Below are 18454 nucleotides of genomic sequence, written 5' to 3'. Positions count from 1 at the left end.
CAGTGTTCCTGTATGGCAGTTCTAGCTTTGTTCTGGAATAGGGCACATTCCCAACACCAAGTGCCACTCGCTCTTCAGTTTACAGACTGAGTATACTGATCTTTAATAAGATATTAGTGTTTTTAGACTCGCTGGCTGACAGATTCAAAAGCCACCAAGGTGCCTTTAGTCAGTATCTTACAAAAAGCTAATCAGTTAGCACATTGCATTCTTTCATTTGCACATAATACTCTTATAGGTAGATGCCTAAACAAAGCTGATACCAATATTACAATTGTCACAAGAAGAATATGTAAAATTTAATATGTGAACTATTCATACATAGAGGTTTTAATGGATTGATACAATGACAGCACATATGTGAATCAAATGGTTCAAATGGCTCTGAGCACTATGGGACTCAACTGCTGAGGTCATTAGTCCCCTAGAACTTAGAACTAGTTAAACCTAACTAACCTAAGGACATCACACACATCCATGCCCGAGACAGGATTCGAACCTGCGACCGTAGCGGTCTCGCGGTTCCAGACTGCAGAGCCAGAACCGCGCGGCCACTTCGGCCGGCAAATATGTGAATCAATTCCTGAAATACGAGAAGTTCTGGAGTTCTTCCTTATGCTGCATCCCCACAGGTAAGCTTTGAAAATAAACAACAGGAAAATCTCAGCCAGAAACTTGCAACTATGGAACATCAACATTCTTATTCATCTTCAGAATAAACACTACGAACAAACTTATCACAATGAAGATTACACTCAGCTAAAAGTTAACCAATTCATGAAACGACTTTCAATAATACAGTCAACACTTTACAAGTTTAACATTCTAATCCAGCTGGAAATTTGAGTATGTGCTGTTTAAGTAAGAAGCCACTAAAGTCTCCATTTGCATAACCACACGCTATTTACAGCAGACCAGTTCAGGGCAGTTGTTATTTGGTGATAAACAATAATGTCAACTGAATAAAAAAGTCAAAGATGAAGAGGCGAAGTTTTAACAATATCTGAACAGCACTGTTTGGAAACTTTATTATTCTAAAGCATTCTTCACACAAGAAGTGAACATAGATACATTCTCAACATGGGTAGCAACTGCTCAGAAATGATCACATAATACACCTTTATGCAATATGTTTCTGCTGCACTATCCAATGGCAGTTTTTTTAACATCTGGTATGCCAACCACACAGGTTTGGATTTGGCACTGAAAAATGTAAATGCATGAAATGGCCACATTATTAACTCTACTACACGTAACTGACAAAGATTGGTGGAGAACATCTTAAAGAAGACTGCAGATAGTGAATTCCCCAACAACATTAAAAAGTTTTAAAGGAAGGCTCTAAAAATAGTCAGCTTTAAGTTTGAAAAAATATAACACAGATCCTTACATCTCAAGCAGCATTGTCAAATGTATTTTTCATTTTGTGAAGAAAAATTCCCACTTGTACAAACATTTTGAAAGAGCACAGAAAGGTCTTACCACTGACAGCTATATTTAGTATCACAATTAACCTCAAATAAATGTCACATGGTTTGAGTTTTCTCTCAAATATGTTTCAGTAACAAGCATAATTTGTGATGCAAGAGAACAAGCCTCGGTACACAGGAGAAAGGAAAAGTGAGGCCTTCACACTCAACTGTATACTTTGATCAAACGTCCAAACTGCAGCACAGTAAACCTTAATCTTCTTTACTTACAAAGTAATTTTGAGTACATATTCACATATCACAACAGCTGTCTGAAAATATACTACAGATGGAACATTTCAAAATTAAAGCATCAGGATGTCAACTTTCTTTAATATTTTAATGGCAGAAAGCAAGCAAATTGTTCTTTTTCTGATAGGAGAGCAATCTTAGTTTACAAGCTTTGCACCATTAAATATACAGCAGTTCTACCACAAAGCAATAGAAGAATCCATCAAGAAAGAAAGTTTTATAAACGTAAGTAATCATTACCATCTGGGAGTACGTTTTCTTGGAGAAATACACAGTAGAAGCAGTTGAGTGTTTTGGAAAGATATTTCATACTGATAAGAAACACTATGTTTTTTAAGGAAGAAATTGCAGAAAACTAAAGAACACTTCAGTATAAAATTATTTCTTAAAATAAACAAATCTGTTCAGAGGTAAACAGACGTAAAAATGTATCGCAAACTATATTTAATGGGACGTCCACATGAATTAAATCTCTCATTTAGTGAAAAACATAGTTTAAAGGTAACAAAAATTAAAGGCATTTCTCTCTCTCTCTCTCTCTCTCTCTCTCTCTCTCTCTCTCTCTCTCTAAAAATGGAGCTTTGTACTTTATACACTAAAATATGAAATAAATAAGCTATTAAATGCAGTAATTCATGTATCCAAACAGAATAATCATGTCTAGCTGTCGTCCATACACATGTATTAAAAATCAACTTTGTCAGACTGGCTTCCCAAGGAAACACCATTACCCTGTAAATGCTGTACACCATTTGAAACAGATTTCACAAAGGTAAATACATCTGCTTGAAATAAGGGCAGAATTACAGTTTTCATTTCAGTTTACTGGATAATGAAGCAAATCAGCCACCCATCCCCCAAGAAAATAATCTTTTCGTTTCCCACCCCTGAAACAAAATGCATAAATAAATAAAAATCACTATTTCTTGTAGAAATCTTAATTTAATATCTGAAGTTATATCAAGACTCAATACTATATTTCACAATCTATCACAACGATTGATACAGCTTTTAATTTTGTTTCAATCTGGAAATATGCAGTGTCTGAAATTGATTAACAATGGAAGTCACTTAAAATATGTATCTATTAAAATTTAAATATAGTATCTGCATGACACATATGGATAAAAAAACTCAGCAGCACACATAATAAAATACAACTAAAAAATTATATAAAAGACAACAAATTAATTTGCATGTATATTAAGTATGTACAAATAAATTTTCTTTATGTACAATTTATAAATATATCAGCACAGTCAAGACATTTAAAAACCAAAACACAAAAGGCTCTGAATTACAACAGTCTCCAACACACAGCTTTTATACAATTTAATAAGATATGAACACAAAATGGAAATTACATGTTTCCCAAATCATCTACGATTAGGAGTCAACCAAGTGTCCCAACTATCTGAAAATTTTGATCTCTTTTTCCGGCACGATCTTCTGTTATTAACAGTATCATCTTTGATACTGTCATCTACAAAATCCATTTTTGTAACAGGAGTATATGTTAACGATGAGGAAGAGGCACTGCGTAGCCGCCTGTTAGATATACCAATTTTAATTGTAGGTACTATCTGATATTCAGCAAGATTAGGAATTCTTTTGACTTTTACACACGGTTTTAGCTCTGAACAAGTGCTGGAGTCTAAACTTCCAGTTCGTAGAAGTCTGCTATGTTTTTCATGCCTCACATTATACGTAACAGGAACATTTTCTGAAGGATCTTTATCAGTTTTTTTATCAGATTGGCTGGATTCACTGGACACCAAAGCAGAACTAACTAAATCACCCTTTGAAACTGAGTTACCCAGTGGGGTACATGTGCTATGCATACCGTCGTCCTCTATCCTCTCCCAGCGTTCTGGAACTTCAATCTTTTCAGCTTTGTCAGGATATTTTTGCACTTCAGTGTCTATGCCTAAGCTACCAGAACAACCTGCATTAATACTGACATCTAATGGAACTTCAGATTCTGTAGGCTTGCACAAATCTTCCCCGTCATGCTTGTGAACATTATCAGAATGTTGCACAGGGATATTTTCATTGCTCTTTTTAAACCTCAAATAGAATTTCCTCCTAAACTTTTGTTTGTCCACAGGCCACCCTGTCCGATTCTTTTTCCTCTTTCTCCGCTTGCCACGGATACCCTGTCTTCCTTCTGGAACATCAGAATACGCAATTGTATCACATGTAGATGAGGCGCCACATTCAGAACTGTTACATGACATCTCTCTCATGGCTGGACAAAATATGTCTACACCACACCTGAGGCAATCCTTGCTACTTACAGGGGGACCTGGACAGTGGCAGTCAGTAATGTTACTGAGTAATGAAACTACATCCACTGTTGGACCACCTCTACTACAAGTTTCAGCCTTTGGAATGCAGTCTATGGTATCTTTTGACATTGTTGCTAAACTGGCCAACACAGAATGATCAATATCAATTAGATCTGACTCTCTTAAAGGCAGCTGATTTAATTTCTTAGAAAATTTCTCTCTCTGAGATTTGCTCTGTTTCTTACAAATGACACGACTAGATCGAGGTGTTCTTAATTTCACTTCACTGTTGTCATTTGTATTTCTTGGAGAAGCACTGATACAGCTTCCACTGCTTTCTGGAAAAGATTCCAGCATTTCATCAATATTCTGAGCAAGCTCACTAAAATCTTTCTTCAGTTCCGACGGACCTTCAACAGTTGACATTTCTCCCAAAAATGAAGTATTTGATCGCTCATCTTTGTTTTGCACATCTTCATTAACAACATCATCGGATGATGATGGGCCATCATCTTTCACTGGTGGTGTATCCTCTTTGAACTTGTCTGGCTCTTTACGTTTTCTGAAATGCATAAGACTTGACAGTATAGCCAATGTAGAAGCATGACAGCGCGGAGACTTTCTAGGTTTCTTATCTAGCAAATGTGCAAATCTTTTCTTCTTTTTTCTAAAAGAAACTGGTGTGTCAATTGATCTGGTGCAAGAAGGAAGGTTACTACTTGCTGCAGCAGCTGCTAATTCAGTTGGGGACATTTCATACGGAAGCAGAAAAGATTTCCAGAATGATGTGTCAATTGGACACGAGAGATAAATCTCATTTCCAGTATCTTGTCTCTGATATGTTTGGTACCACGGCTCTCCCTGCGGCGCAGCTTCAAAAGAAAATCGCAGTCTATCAAGAGACAGATCCTTTGTAGCTAATTCATTGCCATTCTTTTTGTCACTGGACTCCTCTTTCTTAACACCTGTTTCAACGATTGCCTCAGGGGTATTCTTTACCTCATTCTCAGCATTCAATTTATCATTTAATCCTTTCCTTATTGCTTCCAGAGATTTTACATTAAATTGCACCAACTGACTATCTGATGAATTTAAGCTATTTTCTTTATTTGAATCACATGTGTGACTATTTTCACTTGACTTTTTATTATAGTTACTGTCTGTTTCTGACCCCTGAGTCTCGCTGATATTCATCTGAGGCAGCACACTACCTTGGAAACGTAACCGAGATCCAGGTATTTCAAACTTGTAATAATCTAAATTGTCATGTATGAATGCTTCAGCATGTGTACGCCTCTTTCGGTGCCTCCCAGAAAGTGTATTTGCATCCGAAGTACTTCCAACACTGCATGCATCTGCTGATCCCAAAGAACTGTCATCAAACTGATGCACACTAGCCAAGCGTCGTTTCCTACCACGAGAAGTAATACCATTTTTTGATTTTCTGGTTGTTACTTTCACTTTTCTGTGCACTTTTCTGTATATACGACGTCCCTTTTTGCGACCAACAGCTCGTTTTGCTTTCCACTTTGCTTTTGTGTCACCATTGTTACTTTTCTTGACAATTTTCAGTTTAAGTGCCACACATTCATCATCTGAAGATTCATTTGATGAAACCTTTTTCACTGGCTCGCCAAACATGAAATTCTCTGCTTCATTGCTCAACAGGGAAAGTTCTGAAAGCCGAATCCTTGTTCGGCTTGGACCACTCCCAGAACTTTCGGTCTTCGATTCCCGCTGTTCCTCAGACTCACAGCTGGCTTGCTTGTTAGAGCTGTCATTCTTCTCTTCAGTCTCCTTACACTCATTCACAGTGAAACACTGGGAATCTGTTTCTTTCCCACCATCTATAGTCTTGCGGATGGTACTCTTGTTATCAATGCTATTTTTATGCAGGTTGTTATTTTTAGTTTCACATGAACTACTCTTGCCTTGATCATTATCAATGACACCACACTCATTATGATTAATGCTATTCTCAATATTATCAAGACTGTTACTGCAATCACTCTCAGGTTTTCGACAACTTCGTAGCCTGCACCTTTCTGATTCATCTCCCTGATTGTCCTTAGTAACACATTCACTGGAATTTTTTTGTTCAATGTTTTTATGCTCAAAGTTTTTCTGATCATAATTATTTTTATGACCACCACTACAATTAACCAAACCAGAATATTGTTTACTAATGTTCACTGGCGACACTTCAGCCTCCTTGACAAAAGCGTGACCCATTTCAAAAGAACTTCTGCTTGTGACAAAGTAACCACTTGACCGAAGTTTGTTGTTTTTCATTTCCAACTTGTAGTACGCTTTATTATCCTCAATTAGCTTTTCTTCAGCAGTCAAACGCTTTCTTTTACGAGCAGGTGTACCTGTGGCCAGATGGGACACTGTCTCTTCAGCATCCCTAGTTGTTCTTGCCGGTTGCGGATGTGAGCTTGAATCTGGAGCCTTTTCCTCAGCAGTTGTTGCGACCAAACCAGCCTGGGGCCAGAAATGGCTTCGAGACCTCAGATGGTGTCCTGTTTCTGCCGTTGGTTGTTCACAAGAAGCCAACTGTTTGGGCTGGCAGCTACGAGGTTCTTCACAGTGGTTATTTTTCTGATTTGCTGATGGTAATGTTACCTCAGCTGCACACTTCCCACCAAATCTTGTCTCATAACAATGCATGCTTGAACTAATATTCCACAGCACCTGCAACAATAATGACAGAGGTACCATGAAATTCTATTATAACAATTTCTTAGAACGAGACAAAATAAAGATTTATAAGGAAAGAGGACAACACAAGACAAATGCAGCCATTCTGGTTGTCTGTGCAATACACGTGGTTGTAACACACATGGTTAACTGCACAATTGCAAAAAGTGAGGCAAGTATAAAAATCCAATATGTCTTGACATTACGAAGTAATATAGTGGCCTGCCTATTTATTGCTGCAATGAAACTCCCATATTCCACAACATATCACAGTGAAACACTAAGTACAAATGCATTAAAAGTTGTTACTTAACGTGGTCTGCCTTCACATCACTTTTGAACTGACTGACCAAATCTGTCTTCAGGAGATCTAAAATTTAATGTGGATTTCAAACTATGGGACAACTCTGTATTTTTCATGTTGATAAGTCATCGACAGAGGTGATGAGTGACAGAAAAAAGTTCTAGGACTGAATGGAGATTGAATCCCAGACTTTTGGATTTGAAGTCCCCACTTATACACTGAATTACTATACTAAAAGGGGAAGACAAAAAAGGAGGAAAAATAAAGGATATATGAAGTAAACAAAGTGCAGCCACTAACAGAAACTTATTTTCCATGGTATGGACATCATAACACAAACAATGTCAGTCAACAGAAAAATTTTGAAATCTGAACTAAACATCCGAAATTTGTAATTGTTTTGGCATGTAAATTTTGTCCAAATAATGATATTTTCATGAGTAATGTGGCAATAATTATCATAGGGGCTGTAGCATTCAATGTAAAAGCTCTTCACGTAAGCAAGAAACATAACTATTCTAGATATTTCTAATTTTATTCAGTGTATGACATTGACTGGGGCATCTATGGGCATTCATGTTTTAGTGTCATGTGTGGACATATCAAAGCCACACCTCTTAACTAAATTTGGCCACTGGAAGTCGCTGTATTAAGGACAGTAATTTAAGGTCATTGTGCTGCCAAAGTATTTTATGCAATGACCTTCCCCCAACTGCCTAAAAGTGGATTAAATGGTAGTAGCAAGCTGGAGATTCCAAACAGCACTTTACACCACATTTCAGAAGCAAGAAAATATATTACTAGCCGAAAGCTCTTGGGAGGACCAATATTTAGGTGCTGTGCAGCTCCTCTACACTGAATCACAACATAATTCAGTAGTGACTAAACAAAATCAAATCATCATTGCAAAGGGCCTCATCAAAGGGGACTTCAAAAGTAAGTTACACACATGTCCCAAACTGAGATCATTGCACAAAAAGAGTGGTGCATTGTGAAAAGTGGAAGCATATTCTTTGTTTCCTGCAGAGACAGTTCTGCACAGTACAGATAACAAGTGCATTACAGTATGGGAGTGAAACTGTGCAGCAACTAGAAACATACTCCAAAGCTTAAGTACACAAAACAGAACACTACTTGTCAGCAAATTGTCTAAATTGCACACAGATTCATCATGAAATTCTGGCAGTCCATGGACCGAATGCACTGTCAGATGCACCTGCAGTGAAATAGTGCGAACAATTTGGGCAAGGTTGCACAGAAGTGGGAGATGCTGAACAGGAAAGAAGGCCATGGAAATCTAACACAGGCAACAATGTGCAGGCAATCTAGGAACTGATTTGCAGAAATCACAGGTTTTTCAATGAGGGACATATTCACTCAGCAGTTCTTAAAGGGTTCCATGACCAAGGGCTCGATTTCTATCGCCAAGGAATTTAACAACTGTCAAAACGTTCCAACCAATGTTTACAGAGGAACTTTGTTTCTGGGATAGTTTTGTTTATGAAGCTTTTTAAAGCTGTGTGTTACACGGATAAACTAAAAACCCTCACCACCTTAAAATTCTTTATTCTGGAAGTTTTATTATAGATTACACACAGAAATTCATGAAAAGTTGATGAAAGTTTACGGGGATCTACTTCCCCATTTTCTGCAGTTCAGAATAAGCAATTAATTTCAAATATAGACAATACCAAGTGCTCGCATGAACCACATACCAAAACTACAACAATTGACTGAAATGCTGATAAAATGCACAATATGTGTACTGAATAAGCACTTAATAACTTCCAATGAAACATGCAAAATATCTGTCACTATAAAAGACAACGAAGATTAGTCCAAAAATAACTGTGGAAACAAATTTCCCCAGAAATGTTTAGACCAAAAACAATCCAACTAATTTTATTACATAGATTTTTTACTGTGGATGTCACATGGGACCATCACATCAAACAAGATATGTAACAGTGAGGGAGGGGAGGGAGAGGGAGGGAGGGAGGGAGGGGGAGGGAGGGAGGGGAGGGGAGGGTGAGAGAGAGAGAGAACTCTGACATTTTTGATTTTTGACTGTTGTAGTTTCAGAGGACCTGTAACACTGGAAAATGGTATCACAAGTCATTCTGAGTATTTGACAGTTTTATTGAGAATGAAACCTTTGACTGAACCCTGAAGATTTGTAATTTAGGTAAAGATCAAATGTAAAAAAAAGACTGATAAATGAATGCGTCTTCAATGCAGTAGATGGTAAACGAGGTCATACTAGGATGTGACAAATATCTATTAATGAAGAAGGTAAACCAAGATGGATTAGAGAATATTTTTTTCTGAAGCAATCCTCCTCCAAAGCAATTCACTGCTCTGTTCAACAATGCTGTATGTCCCTCAGCCAATAGAAATTGTGGAAGAGTAGACTGAAGGAAGGCAATTTTAGATGTTAAGACTCTACAAAGTATTACATCTCCCTCATACTGCACTTATGTGAAACCCGACATCCCAGTACTTCCTTTTGAAACCAAACTGGTAGACCTGGGAGAAGAAAACAGTCTGTGAGATGTTTGTGTCTATATTGTGAGAAAAATATTGTCATTTCATAAATGTGAAACATGTTCTGTCTTTTTAACCAATGATAGCACAGTGTCAGATAACCATAATAAACTGTGGAACCATTTCAGAAACTGCAAGATGATACTACTTTTCGCAGTTTTATCATTATCAGTTAAGAGCGGTTCAATTTTTTGGTAAAATGTAAAATTACATTAGCTAGTAACTTTGAGAGGTACACTCAAAGAGCATCAGCGTGGCATTACGACTGTATAGAAGTTAATGGATGTTGCAGGGTCTGCTGTGAGGAAACAAAGTTACTGACTTAAGTACTTTGTAAGATTAAGGCTGTATTTCATTCTCAAGTATGGTAATCATGAACTATTACAAAACAAGAGAAAGACCATAAAATACTTCAGTTGTTATTAGAAAGAGAAATTAACTTTGTTTCCTCTGTCAGTTACTGTAGTTGTTTATTTCCACCCAATATCCTTTCTCTGTCCATTTCATACTGCGGATTACAAGGTTTTCTTTTAATAATTGCACTGAGGTAAGTTAATTTTGTAAAAAGGAATGTCGATAGATGGTCAAGTTTCTTTTGAGTATTAAAGAATAACATATACACACAAAATTCAAGCTTTCGCAACCAGCGGTTGCTTCATCAGGAAAGAGGGAAGGAGAGGGAAAGACGAAAGGAAGTGGGTTTTAAGGGAGAGGGTAAGGAGTCATTCCAATCCCGGGAGCGGAAAGACTTACCTTAGGGGGAAAAAAGGACGGGTATACACTCGCGCGCGCGCGCGCCCACACACACACACACACACACACACACACACACACACACACACACACACACACACACACAAGCAGACATAAAAAAGTCAGTTTATGGTTGCAGTGCTACTTAAATTTGTAACCCTCATATGGTGTCACTTTAACACTTACTGTAATTTGCATTTGGGGCATATATTTTGTCACAACATTTATGTATCTGTTGTGTCTGGTCTCTCTCAAGTTGAAGGACAGAATGATGAACAGGTTTTATTTGAGGTTACAAAATGGAACACCATGGCAATTTCTGCAAAAGCATCACATCTGGCAATGGGAGCTCTTAATGGATCTCAGTTAGGAGTGTGACAGTAACACTGTAGAATGAGTAACAAATTTCAGTCACAATAGAGACATGAGGGAGGGCACTCCAGAAAGTGTTTCACCATAGTGTTAAGTTATACAGGAAAACTAAGGAAATGTATATTATTTTTTGCAAATAGCAAAAGGTGTTTAACAATGTAGGATGAAATAAAACGTTTTCCTTTATTAGGCAGTAAAGGTTTGATAACAGAGAGAGATGGATAACTAATTCATTCTCTTTCTTCAAAGCAATTTTTAATAGTATGCACTCACAGATTTATATAAGAATTCAAATCCAATCCATGAAAGGCATAACACACTACTGTTCATTGTAAACAATAGTGTCTGTTTCGTACTTTGAATAGGGAATGAGGGAAGTAAAAGACTTATTGTTTGGCAAGGCCAGAAAGTTAGCACAATACTGTTAATTGATGATGAAGCAGTGGTGCCTGAAAGTGAACAGGAATTGGGTTTTGTGTAAATGTAATGGAACGTGTGATAAGCTGTAGTTGTAGCTGTATATAAAGCACATAAATAATAAGAAAGCTTCATAGGTGTACATGCTGGAGACTAAGTGTTACATTCTTGAAGAGAGATATACATTTGAGGAGCAGGAAAGATAAGCACATTAGGTGCACAACAAGACAGAAGCAAGGACACAGCAAAAAAAGCTTATATAAGAAGTAGCACCTACTGTCCAAATGTAGAAATCTTGTCTAATTTTGAACTATTAAAATGAGTCAGAAAGCTGCTAAAAAAAACTCTTGAAGTGAACTATAATCGGTGCAAAGAATCAGAAAGTATGCACTAAGCATGTGGATATAATCATAATCATTTCTTCTTCTGGTTACAATTCATTTCTTGTCTTAAACAATTTTCAACAACATGATTACAGCTCTGTCACTGTGAACCATATGGATTACAATGCGCTAACATTTTATTATTATAGACTGACATTAACAGGAGTTGGGTTATTTGGTTTAATCACATTTTCCTATTCGTACTGGAAAATTCACAACAACTTTTAGTGACTAGGAAATATGGAAGTAACTGCATTAAAAATAACAAGTTCTCCATTTGTATCATGCCATTCTTCTGTTACTACAGGCTAGCCACTTTGAGCAGTAGCACCACTTCAGCTGCCGAAAGGTTGCACTTTTTGTCCTACAGAATTTGCAAATGTGTGAAGATTGTGATATATGTCAAAACAAAAAGCAACTGGATACTTCTGCCTTCACTATTTCTTTCAGGCTTTGTTTAAGTGCTTCAATGTTTACAACTGATAAGAACATGCTTATCTTGTCTTAGGTGCAGTGTTTATGACCCTTCCATTCTCTTCTGCTTACTTTTTCCATTATATTTCCCATCTTCTCTGCATAAAGACAATATGAAGCACCTTTGCTTCTCTTTCTAGTCTTTTAATAAATGTCTATCACATTATCACAACTCTCCCTAGTTTACATGTATCTCATTATTAACAACTGCTTTCTTTTTCTGGTTTACTACATAAACTCCCCACCGACCTAAAATTTAATTTCTTCTGATGAGAGCTGCTATTGTGCCCAAAAATTCTGTAATCAAGTTCTTGTTATAAATGAAATGATGTGTTCCCATATCCCAGCAACTGTAAAATTCTTGAGCATGTAGTCCTGTTTGGGTCTAAACAACCCAATACCAATACGTCTTGGTTATTATCCATTTTATACTTGTACACAAAACATTGAGTTTGTCTACAATTCAAACTCAAAAACACATTTTTTGTTTTGTTCCAAATGGTAATACACAACAAGATGATTTCTTTTTATTATTTGAGTGTGTTTGTTGATTAGAGCCATGTAACACTTTTATTTTGTCAAAAGTTGCTTTTCATATAACAATGAAAGCAGCACCAATGACTGAATTATTCTGCGATGTTGCCCACTTGAAAATTCACTATCAGCAATGTCCTTAAACTGCTCAAGTGTTATTACTTAGTTTGTGATGTCTCACAGTAAGGCACAGACCAGCAAGTATCGCTGATGAGGAAGCAACAGTAAATGCTTCTGTACTGAAGACCCCTTTCTCAATACAGAAGTATATGAGAATATACTTCTCAGACCCCAGATATTTTTTGCAACCCTGGCAAGGACTTTTAAAAAAAAAACGGACTGTCAGGGCTAGCCCTTGAACTTTCATAAGCCAATACATTGGGGCCCTGTTACTTCCCCAAGGAAAAATAATGTGCTAGGATAACTACTCTTATCACTTGCAGACACAGTAACTGTTGTCTCCACTCTGCACTATTCACAATAAACACTACAATGGTTAAAAACATTCACCATACCTAAATTAATGGGACAATAAGTGCTAAATGTGAACTGCACTTCCTGTAGTGTACACTACAAACAGATGCAGCAGATAACATGGTATACTGACCAGCTGCTATCACATATCGCTCCACCACCTGCCCTGCCTATTCACCTACAAATAACTGTATGAACTATTCCTTTGAGAAATCAAGCTGTAGGGTGGTAGTTATATTTACTTCTGGAATACACCAATCTTTCTGTAGAAAATATCATCAAGGCCACATCTGGAATCACAAGCCTCAATAGTAACTGATACATATTTTAGAAATCAACTGAAAAATAAATTACTGAGATGACAAACATTTAAGATAAGTGGATTTGTAGCTGATACTGGATAAACATGATCCAGTCAAATTACTATAATCACTGCCTGCGTTTTTGACGTCAACATGCAATCACCATCCAAAGACGGCAGGAGGCAGCACTAGCAGTGGAGGGTACATAAAGTGGCCATAGGGACGAGAAAACATTGCAGTCATTGTCGTAATGTGGAAATAGAGTGATTTATCCGATGTCTAAAAGGGCATGATCATTGGGTTTCAGACCAAAGGTTGAAGCATTTCCAAAATGGCTAACTTTGAAAACTGTTAGTATGCCACCATGGTTAAAGTATACTGTGCATGGCAAAATGGCACAGACCAAAACTGGCACTGAGGCAAATGTGATGCACCATGGACCATACACGACTGAGGTGAACAACGGCTCTGGAGATGTGTACAGGCGAATGGACGTGCAACTGTTGAGCAACTGACTGCTCAGACGAACCAAGGGGCTATCAACAGTGTCTCCTCAATGACCATTCAGCGCACGCTGGTATGCACGGGTCTACACAGCAGGCACCTGGTTCGTGCACCCATGCTGACTGCTGTTCACCCATGGTGAATGCTGGAATTTGCAAACCAATACCGTAACTGTGTCTACTGAGTGATGACAGGTGGTCTTTTCAGATGAATCACATTTTATGTGTGGATGGCATAAAACATGTGAAAGCAAATAGCCTGCAACAATTGTTGAAACAGTCCAGGTCAGAGGAGGGAATGTTATGGTCCAGAGAACTTTCTTGAAGTATTCCCTGGGTGATCTTATCATTCTGGAAGAAATGAATCACATTTTATGCGTGGATGGCATAAAACAGGTGAAAGCAAATAGCCTGCAACAATTGTTGAAACAGTCCAGGTCAGAGGAGGGAATGTTATGGTCCAGAGAACGTTCTTTAAGTATTCCCTGGGTGATCTTATTATTCTGGAAGGCACAATGGATCAACACAAGTATACATCTATCCTTGGAAACCATGTCAGCCACTATATGCAATTTCTTTTTCTTCGGCACGGTGGCATCCACCAGCAAGACAGTGCAACCTGTCACACAGTTCGCAATGTATTTGAATGGTTCGAAGAGCACCAGGATTAGTTTACTCCACTCTCCTGGCCATCAAACTGCTTGGATTTAAACCCAATCAGGAATCTGTGGGATCAACTCAATCGAGCTGTTCGAATCGTGGATCCTCAACTGAGAAATCTATCACAGCTGGCCACGGTACTAGATTCGGCATGGTCCCACATCCATGTCGGTATCTTCTTTAACCTACACTGGTATCTTCCTTAACCTCACCGACACACTCCCTGCATTTCTCATGGCTGTCCGCAGTGTGAAAGGTGATTATTCAGGCTTTAGGCATGTGGTCACATTAATGCGATTCAACAGTGTACATTGATAATGTTATTTTCCAAGCATATCTACATCTGCTGTTTCTTGTACATGTTCACCAATCCTGCAGAGTCAACAACACCTGTGTGATATGGAAATTGACTTAATAATACACTGCCTACATGTACAATGAGAAATCTATTAGAGAAGAGGTGCAACATCCTGACCAACTTGCTGCAGTTCACACTATTTAGGAAACATTTGTAGAAATACTTCCCAAAGTGATTGTTTATGAACAACTGAGGTGTATGTCCCTTAACACAGTATATTCCAAGTAAATCACCAAACGTATTTCATTTGCATTAAATTGCGAATTTATATATTTGAAACAGCGCAATGAAAAAAAAAATCTAGGTATGAGAACGGAGTTAATCTGTCAAAACATATCGAGCAACCCTTTTTTTTAATACTGATTATGAACCGGAATAAATGATTTTTAAAATGGAACTGACACTGCTGGGAATGATATAGTAATAATAGCTAGAACATAGAAAGAGAACAGGCAGCAGAGAATTTCAGTCAGTCGTTTTACCTCACTAATGACTTACTATGTTCAAGCCCGCTCATATAGTGTAACAAGTAGTGCGCTTGTCTACAAGACAGAAAGGTGAACCAGACCCTAATCAAACCTGTGCAGTGGATTAACAGCTGTCGGCTGGTACACCAGCCAGCCTGAGTGAGGTTTTAAGGTAATTTTCCAAGTTTGTTTAGTAAAATGCTGGGTTGGTACCAACATTCCACCTCAGAGGATGTAGCTCACAAACTGTTAAAACACGATAACAAACAATTCCCAGAAAGATGGCACATACAGATTCTGTCCCGTAGGCAGAACCTTTTGACAAGTGAAGTGACAGGTGGCATGGCGTGCTCAAATTCTACGCCAATGAAAGTAATGTGCAACATGCCTTCTGCCCCTGGTAGCCGAGTGGTCAGCGCAACGGACTGTCAAACCTAACAGCCCGGGTTCGATTCCCAGCTGGGTCGAAGATTTACTCCGTTCAGGGACAGGGTGTTGTGTTGTCCTTATCATCATCATCATCATCATCATCATCATCATCATCATCATCATCATCATCATCATTTCATCCCCATTGACATGAAGTCGCCGAAGTGGCGTCAACTCTAAAGACTTGCACCAGCCGAATGGTCTACCCGACGGGAGGCCCTAGCCACATGGCGTGTGTTCTAGCTTTAGTTAATCTATGTTTTATGTAAAGAAAGCAAACTATTCACATAAAAATTTAAGAACCACTGGTTTGGGATTTATGAATGTTCTCCACTGTGCAATCTTTCTCATCCAGTTTCTGAGGAAACTACTCAATAAAAATTTTTTGTTTCTTTCACACCTTATAGTTCGATATTGCAGACTTATGATGAATTGGCTCTCTTTAAAATATTGTTTATAGTTATTTTGATATTTTGAAATTAAGTACTGTGCATATACTGAAAAGTTTACAGTGCAAACTGTAGTCACTGGCCAGTTTACATTTGGTACATTTTACTTTCTTTTTTGCTGCATGTGAAATGGAGTTAAAATATTGAAACTGTTTTTAGCACTGGAAGCAGAGCCATCTCTCTTTTCACTGCCAAGCAACTATGTGACATGTTTTGATGTGTGGCCACAACAAGCTACATAGTGACACACTCAACATTACGACCACATGCTATGCGGAGTTGTAACTTGTGTTTCTCTTTTGTATGTGGTTTATGTAGTCAGTTACAATCAAATTAAGAGTTTTTTTTATTTTAAAACTAAAGTTAGACAATCGTAGATCCAGAACAGAGTTAGCTATACTAAGTGTAACTAAATTCCCTTTACAAACCTTGAGTACTCGTAGCGGGGACTAAGACACTTACGTTCAGCACAAGAACTCATGTCCACAAATCTATTATTTTCCTGCTACATGCAAAAATGTCATTTGCCAGTTCCCTGATATTTCACTACAGATTTGTTAACAGGCCATTCAGTTGAGTTTGTGAACTGCCCAGAAATGTTTGTAATTGTTGTCATCCTTGAGGTATTTATTCACCACAGTGCAGAATACAAGTTGTATGTACATTCTATTTTCAGTATGTCACACTGATACGAGGAAGAAACAGCTGAATATATGACCACTAAAGTAACACCGTTTTCTGGTTACAATGGCAAAGGAATAAATAATATGGGAATAAACAAATGGTGAGTGTGAAAAGAACTTTAAATTAAAGACATACAATCAGATGATTAATTTTTTTTATTTGTATTATAGGATTAACAATGTCTCAAAGTAAAGAGTGGTTAGAAGAAGGAGACACTAACAATGTGTACCCAGTCTGGTTGGAGTCCAGACAGTAAGTACACTTAATGACAAAATTCACAGCATCTGAAGAAGACGGATGGGTCGGTTGTCGAAATATTGTGCATAAAATGAAAACAACAACTCTGAAGAACAGCTGGAAGCACTGAGAAAACCTGAGAGAAGGGCATATTATATATGTAAAGAATGTTGTATCCGACTATATGTAGCATGACTAGCTTAGCGCCCACTGTTCGCTTGCATAGACTGTATGGCCTGCAGAGATTTTTTTTTATTTCATCGAATTTTCATGTTGTTCACAAACTGCAACACCTTTTAAGCTTTTCACTGTAATCATGGTCATATATGCATGGTCTTTTCCGAACGTACTTCTGGCCAAAAAGATTCTGGTAACTGGAGTCTAAAGTTTTTGCTTATCATACCTTTTACGTTCTTGTGGAGATATTTCCATGGCAACTTTCATCCCCTAACAAATATTTCTATATATCAACTGAAATACCAATTGTCACGGATGAAGACTTTCAAAATCACTTAATCTTTCACCCACTATTTTAACCCCTTAGTGGTTGAACCTCCAAAAATGCTGACATGTATTTTCTACTTCCTGACTAGGAAACCAAATACCAGTTTTCACAGTTCTAGCTTCAAAATTCCCTTAATAGCGACATGGTTTCAAAAAGCCTTTCATCCCTTATTTCAACCCCTTAGGAATGGAATTTCGGACAATCCCTTCTTAAACGATGCCTACAGTGTAAGATCCACACCCTCTCAAAACTTCATGTTTCCATCCTTAGCAGTTTAGGCTGAGTGACAATGTATTAGTCTCACACTACTTCATTCCCATAGAGATTGAATTTCCAAAAACAATGACATGCATACGTTTTATTTCTAACACTGAAGTCAAATACAAATTTTCATAGATTTAGCTTCAAAAACGCTTGCACAATGAAATATTTCCATAAAAACTTTCATCCCTATTTCACCCCCTTAGGGGTTCAATTTCCAAAAACAGTGAAACATGTATTTTTCTTATTGTAACTGAGAAATCAAATATCAACCTTCTTAGACGTACCTTTAAAAACACTTTAGTAGTTCTTTAATAATGGTACGCTTTCAAAAAAAAAAAAAAAAAAAAAAAAAAAAAAAAAAAAAAAAAAAAAAAAAAAAAAAGCTTTCACCCACCATGGTGTATATCCTAAGTCATCTGTACAGCACAATTTAGATTACCCTACTTATAACTCTCATCAAAAACCAGAAAACCAACATCATTAACAGTCCAAGAGGAGCACTGTCTCTTCAGAATAAAGTATGCATGTAGCTACATACCAAAGGGATCTGATGTTACATTAGATCTAGAAATCAGTGAAGAGGTTTGCAAATACTTTTTATAGAAAATCAGCTTACGTAGTTCCATTTAGTT

At 37.5% G+C, this 18454-nt stretch overlaps 1 protein-coding gene across 4 annotated transcripts in view; it reads right to left on the bottom strand.

Annotated features, from left to right (window-relative positions):
* Positions 1-561: 561 nt before the first annotated feature.
* The window catches only part of LOC124605341, a 103715-nt gene continuing 85822 nt past the window's right edge, over positions 562-18454 (bottom strand). For all 4 annotated transcript variants that reach the window (XM_047136950.1, XM_047136948.1, XM_047136951.1 and 1 more), the window contains one exon: positions 562-6703. In XM_047136950.1, coding sequence (XP_046992906.1) covers positions 3098-6703 — 3606 coding nt within the window. In that variant the 3' untranslated portion in view covers positions 562-3097. The remainder of the gene's footprint in view (positions 6704-18454) is intronic.

This window comes from Schistocerca americana, chromosome 3 (assembly GCF_021461395.2).
Source record: "Schistocerca americana isolate TAMUIC-IGC-003095 chromosome 3, iqSchAmer2.1, whole genome shotgun sequence".
Taxonomy (NCBI): Eukaryota; Metazoa; Arthropoda; class Insecta; order Orthoptera; family Acrididae; genus Schistocerca; species Schistocerca americana.
Note: the sequence above shows the minus strand (reverse complement) of the source record. Positions and strands in the feature narration are given on the sequence as shown.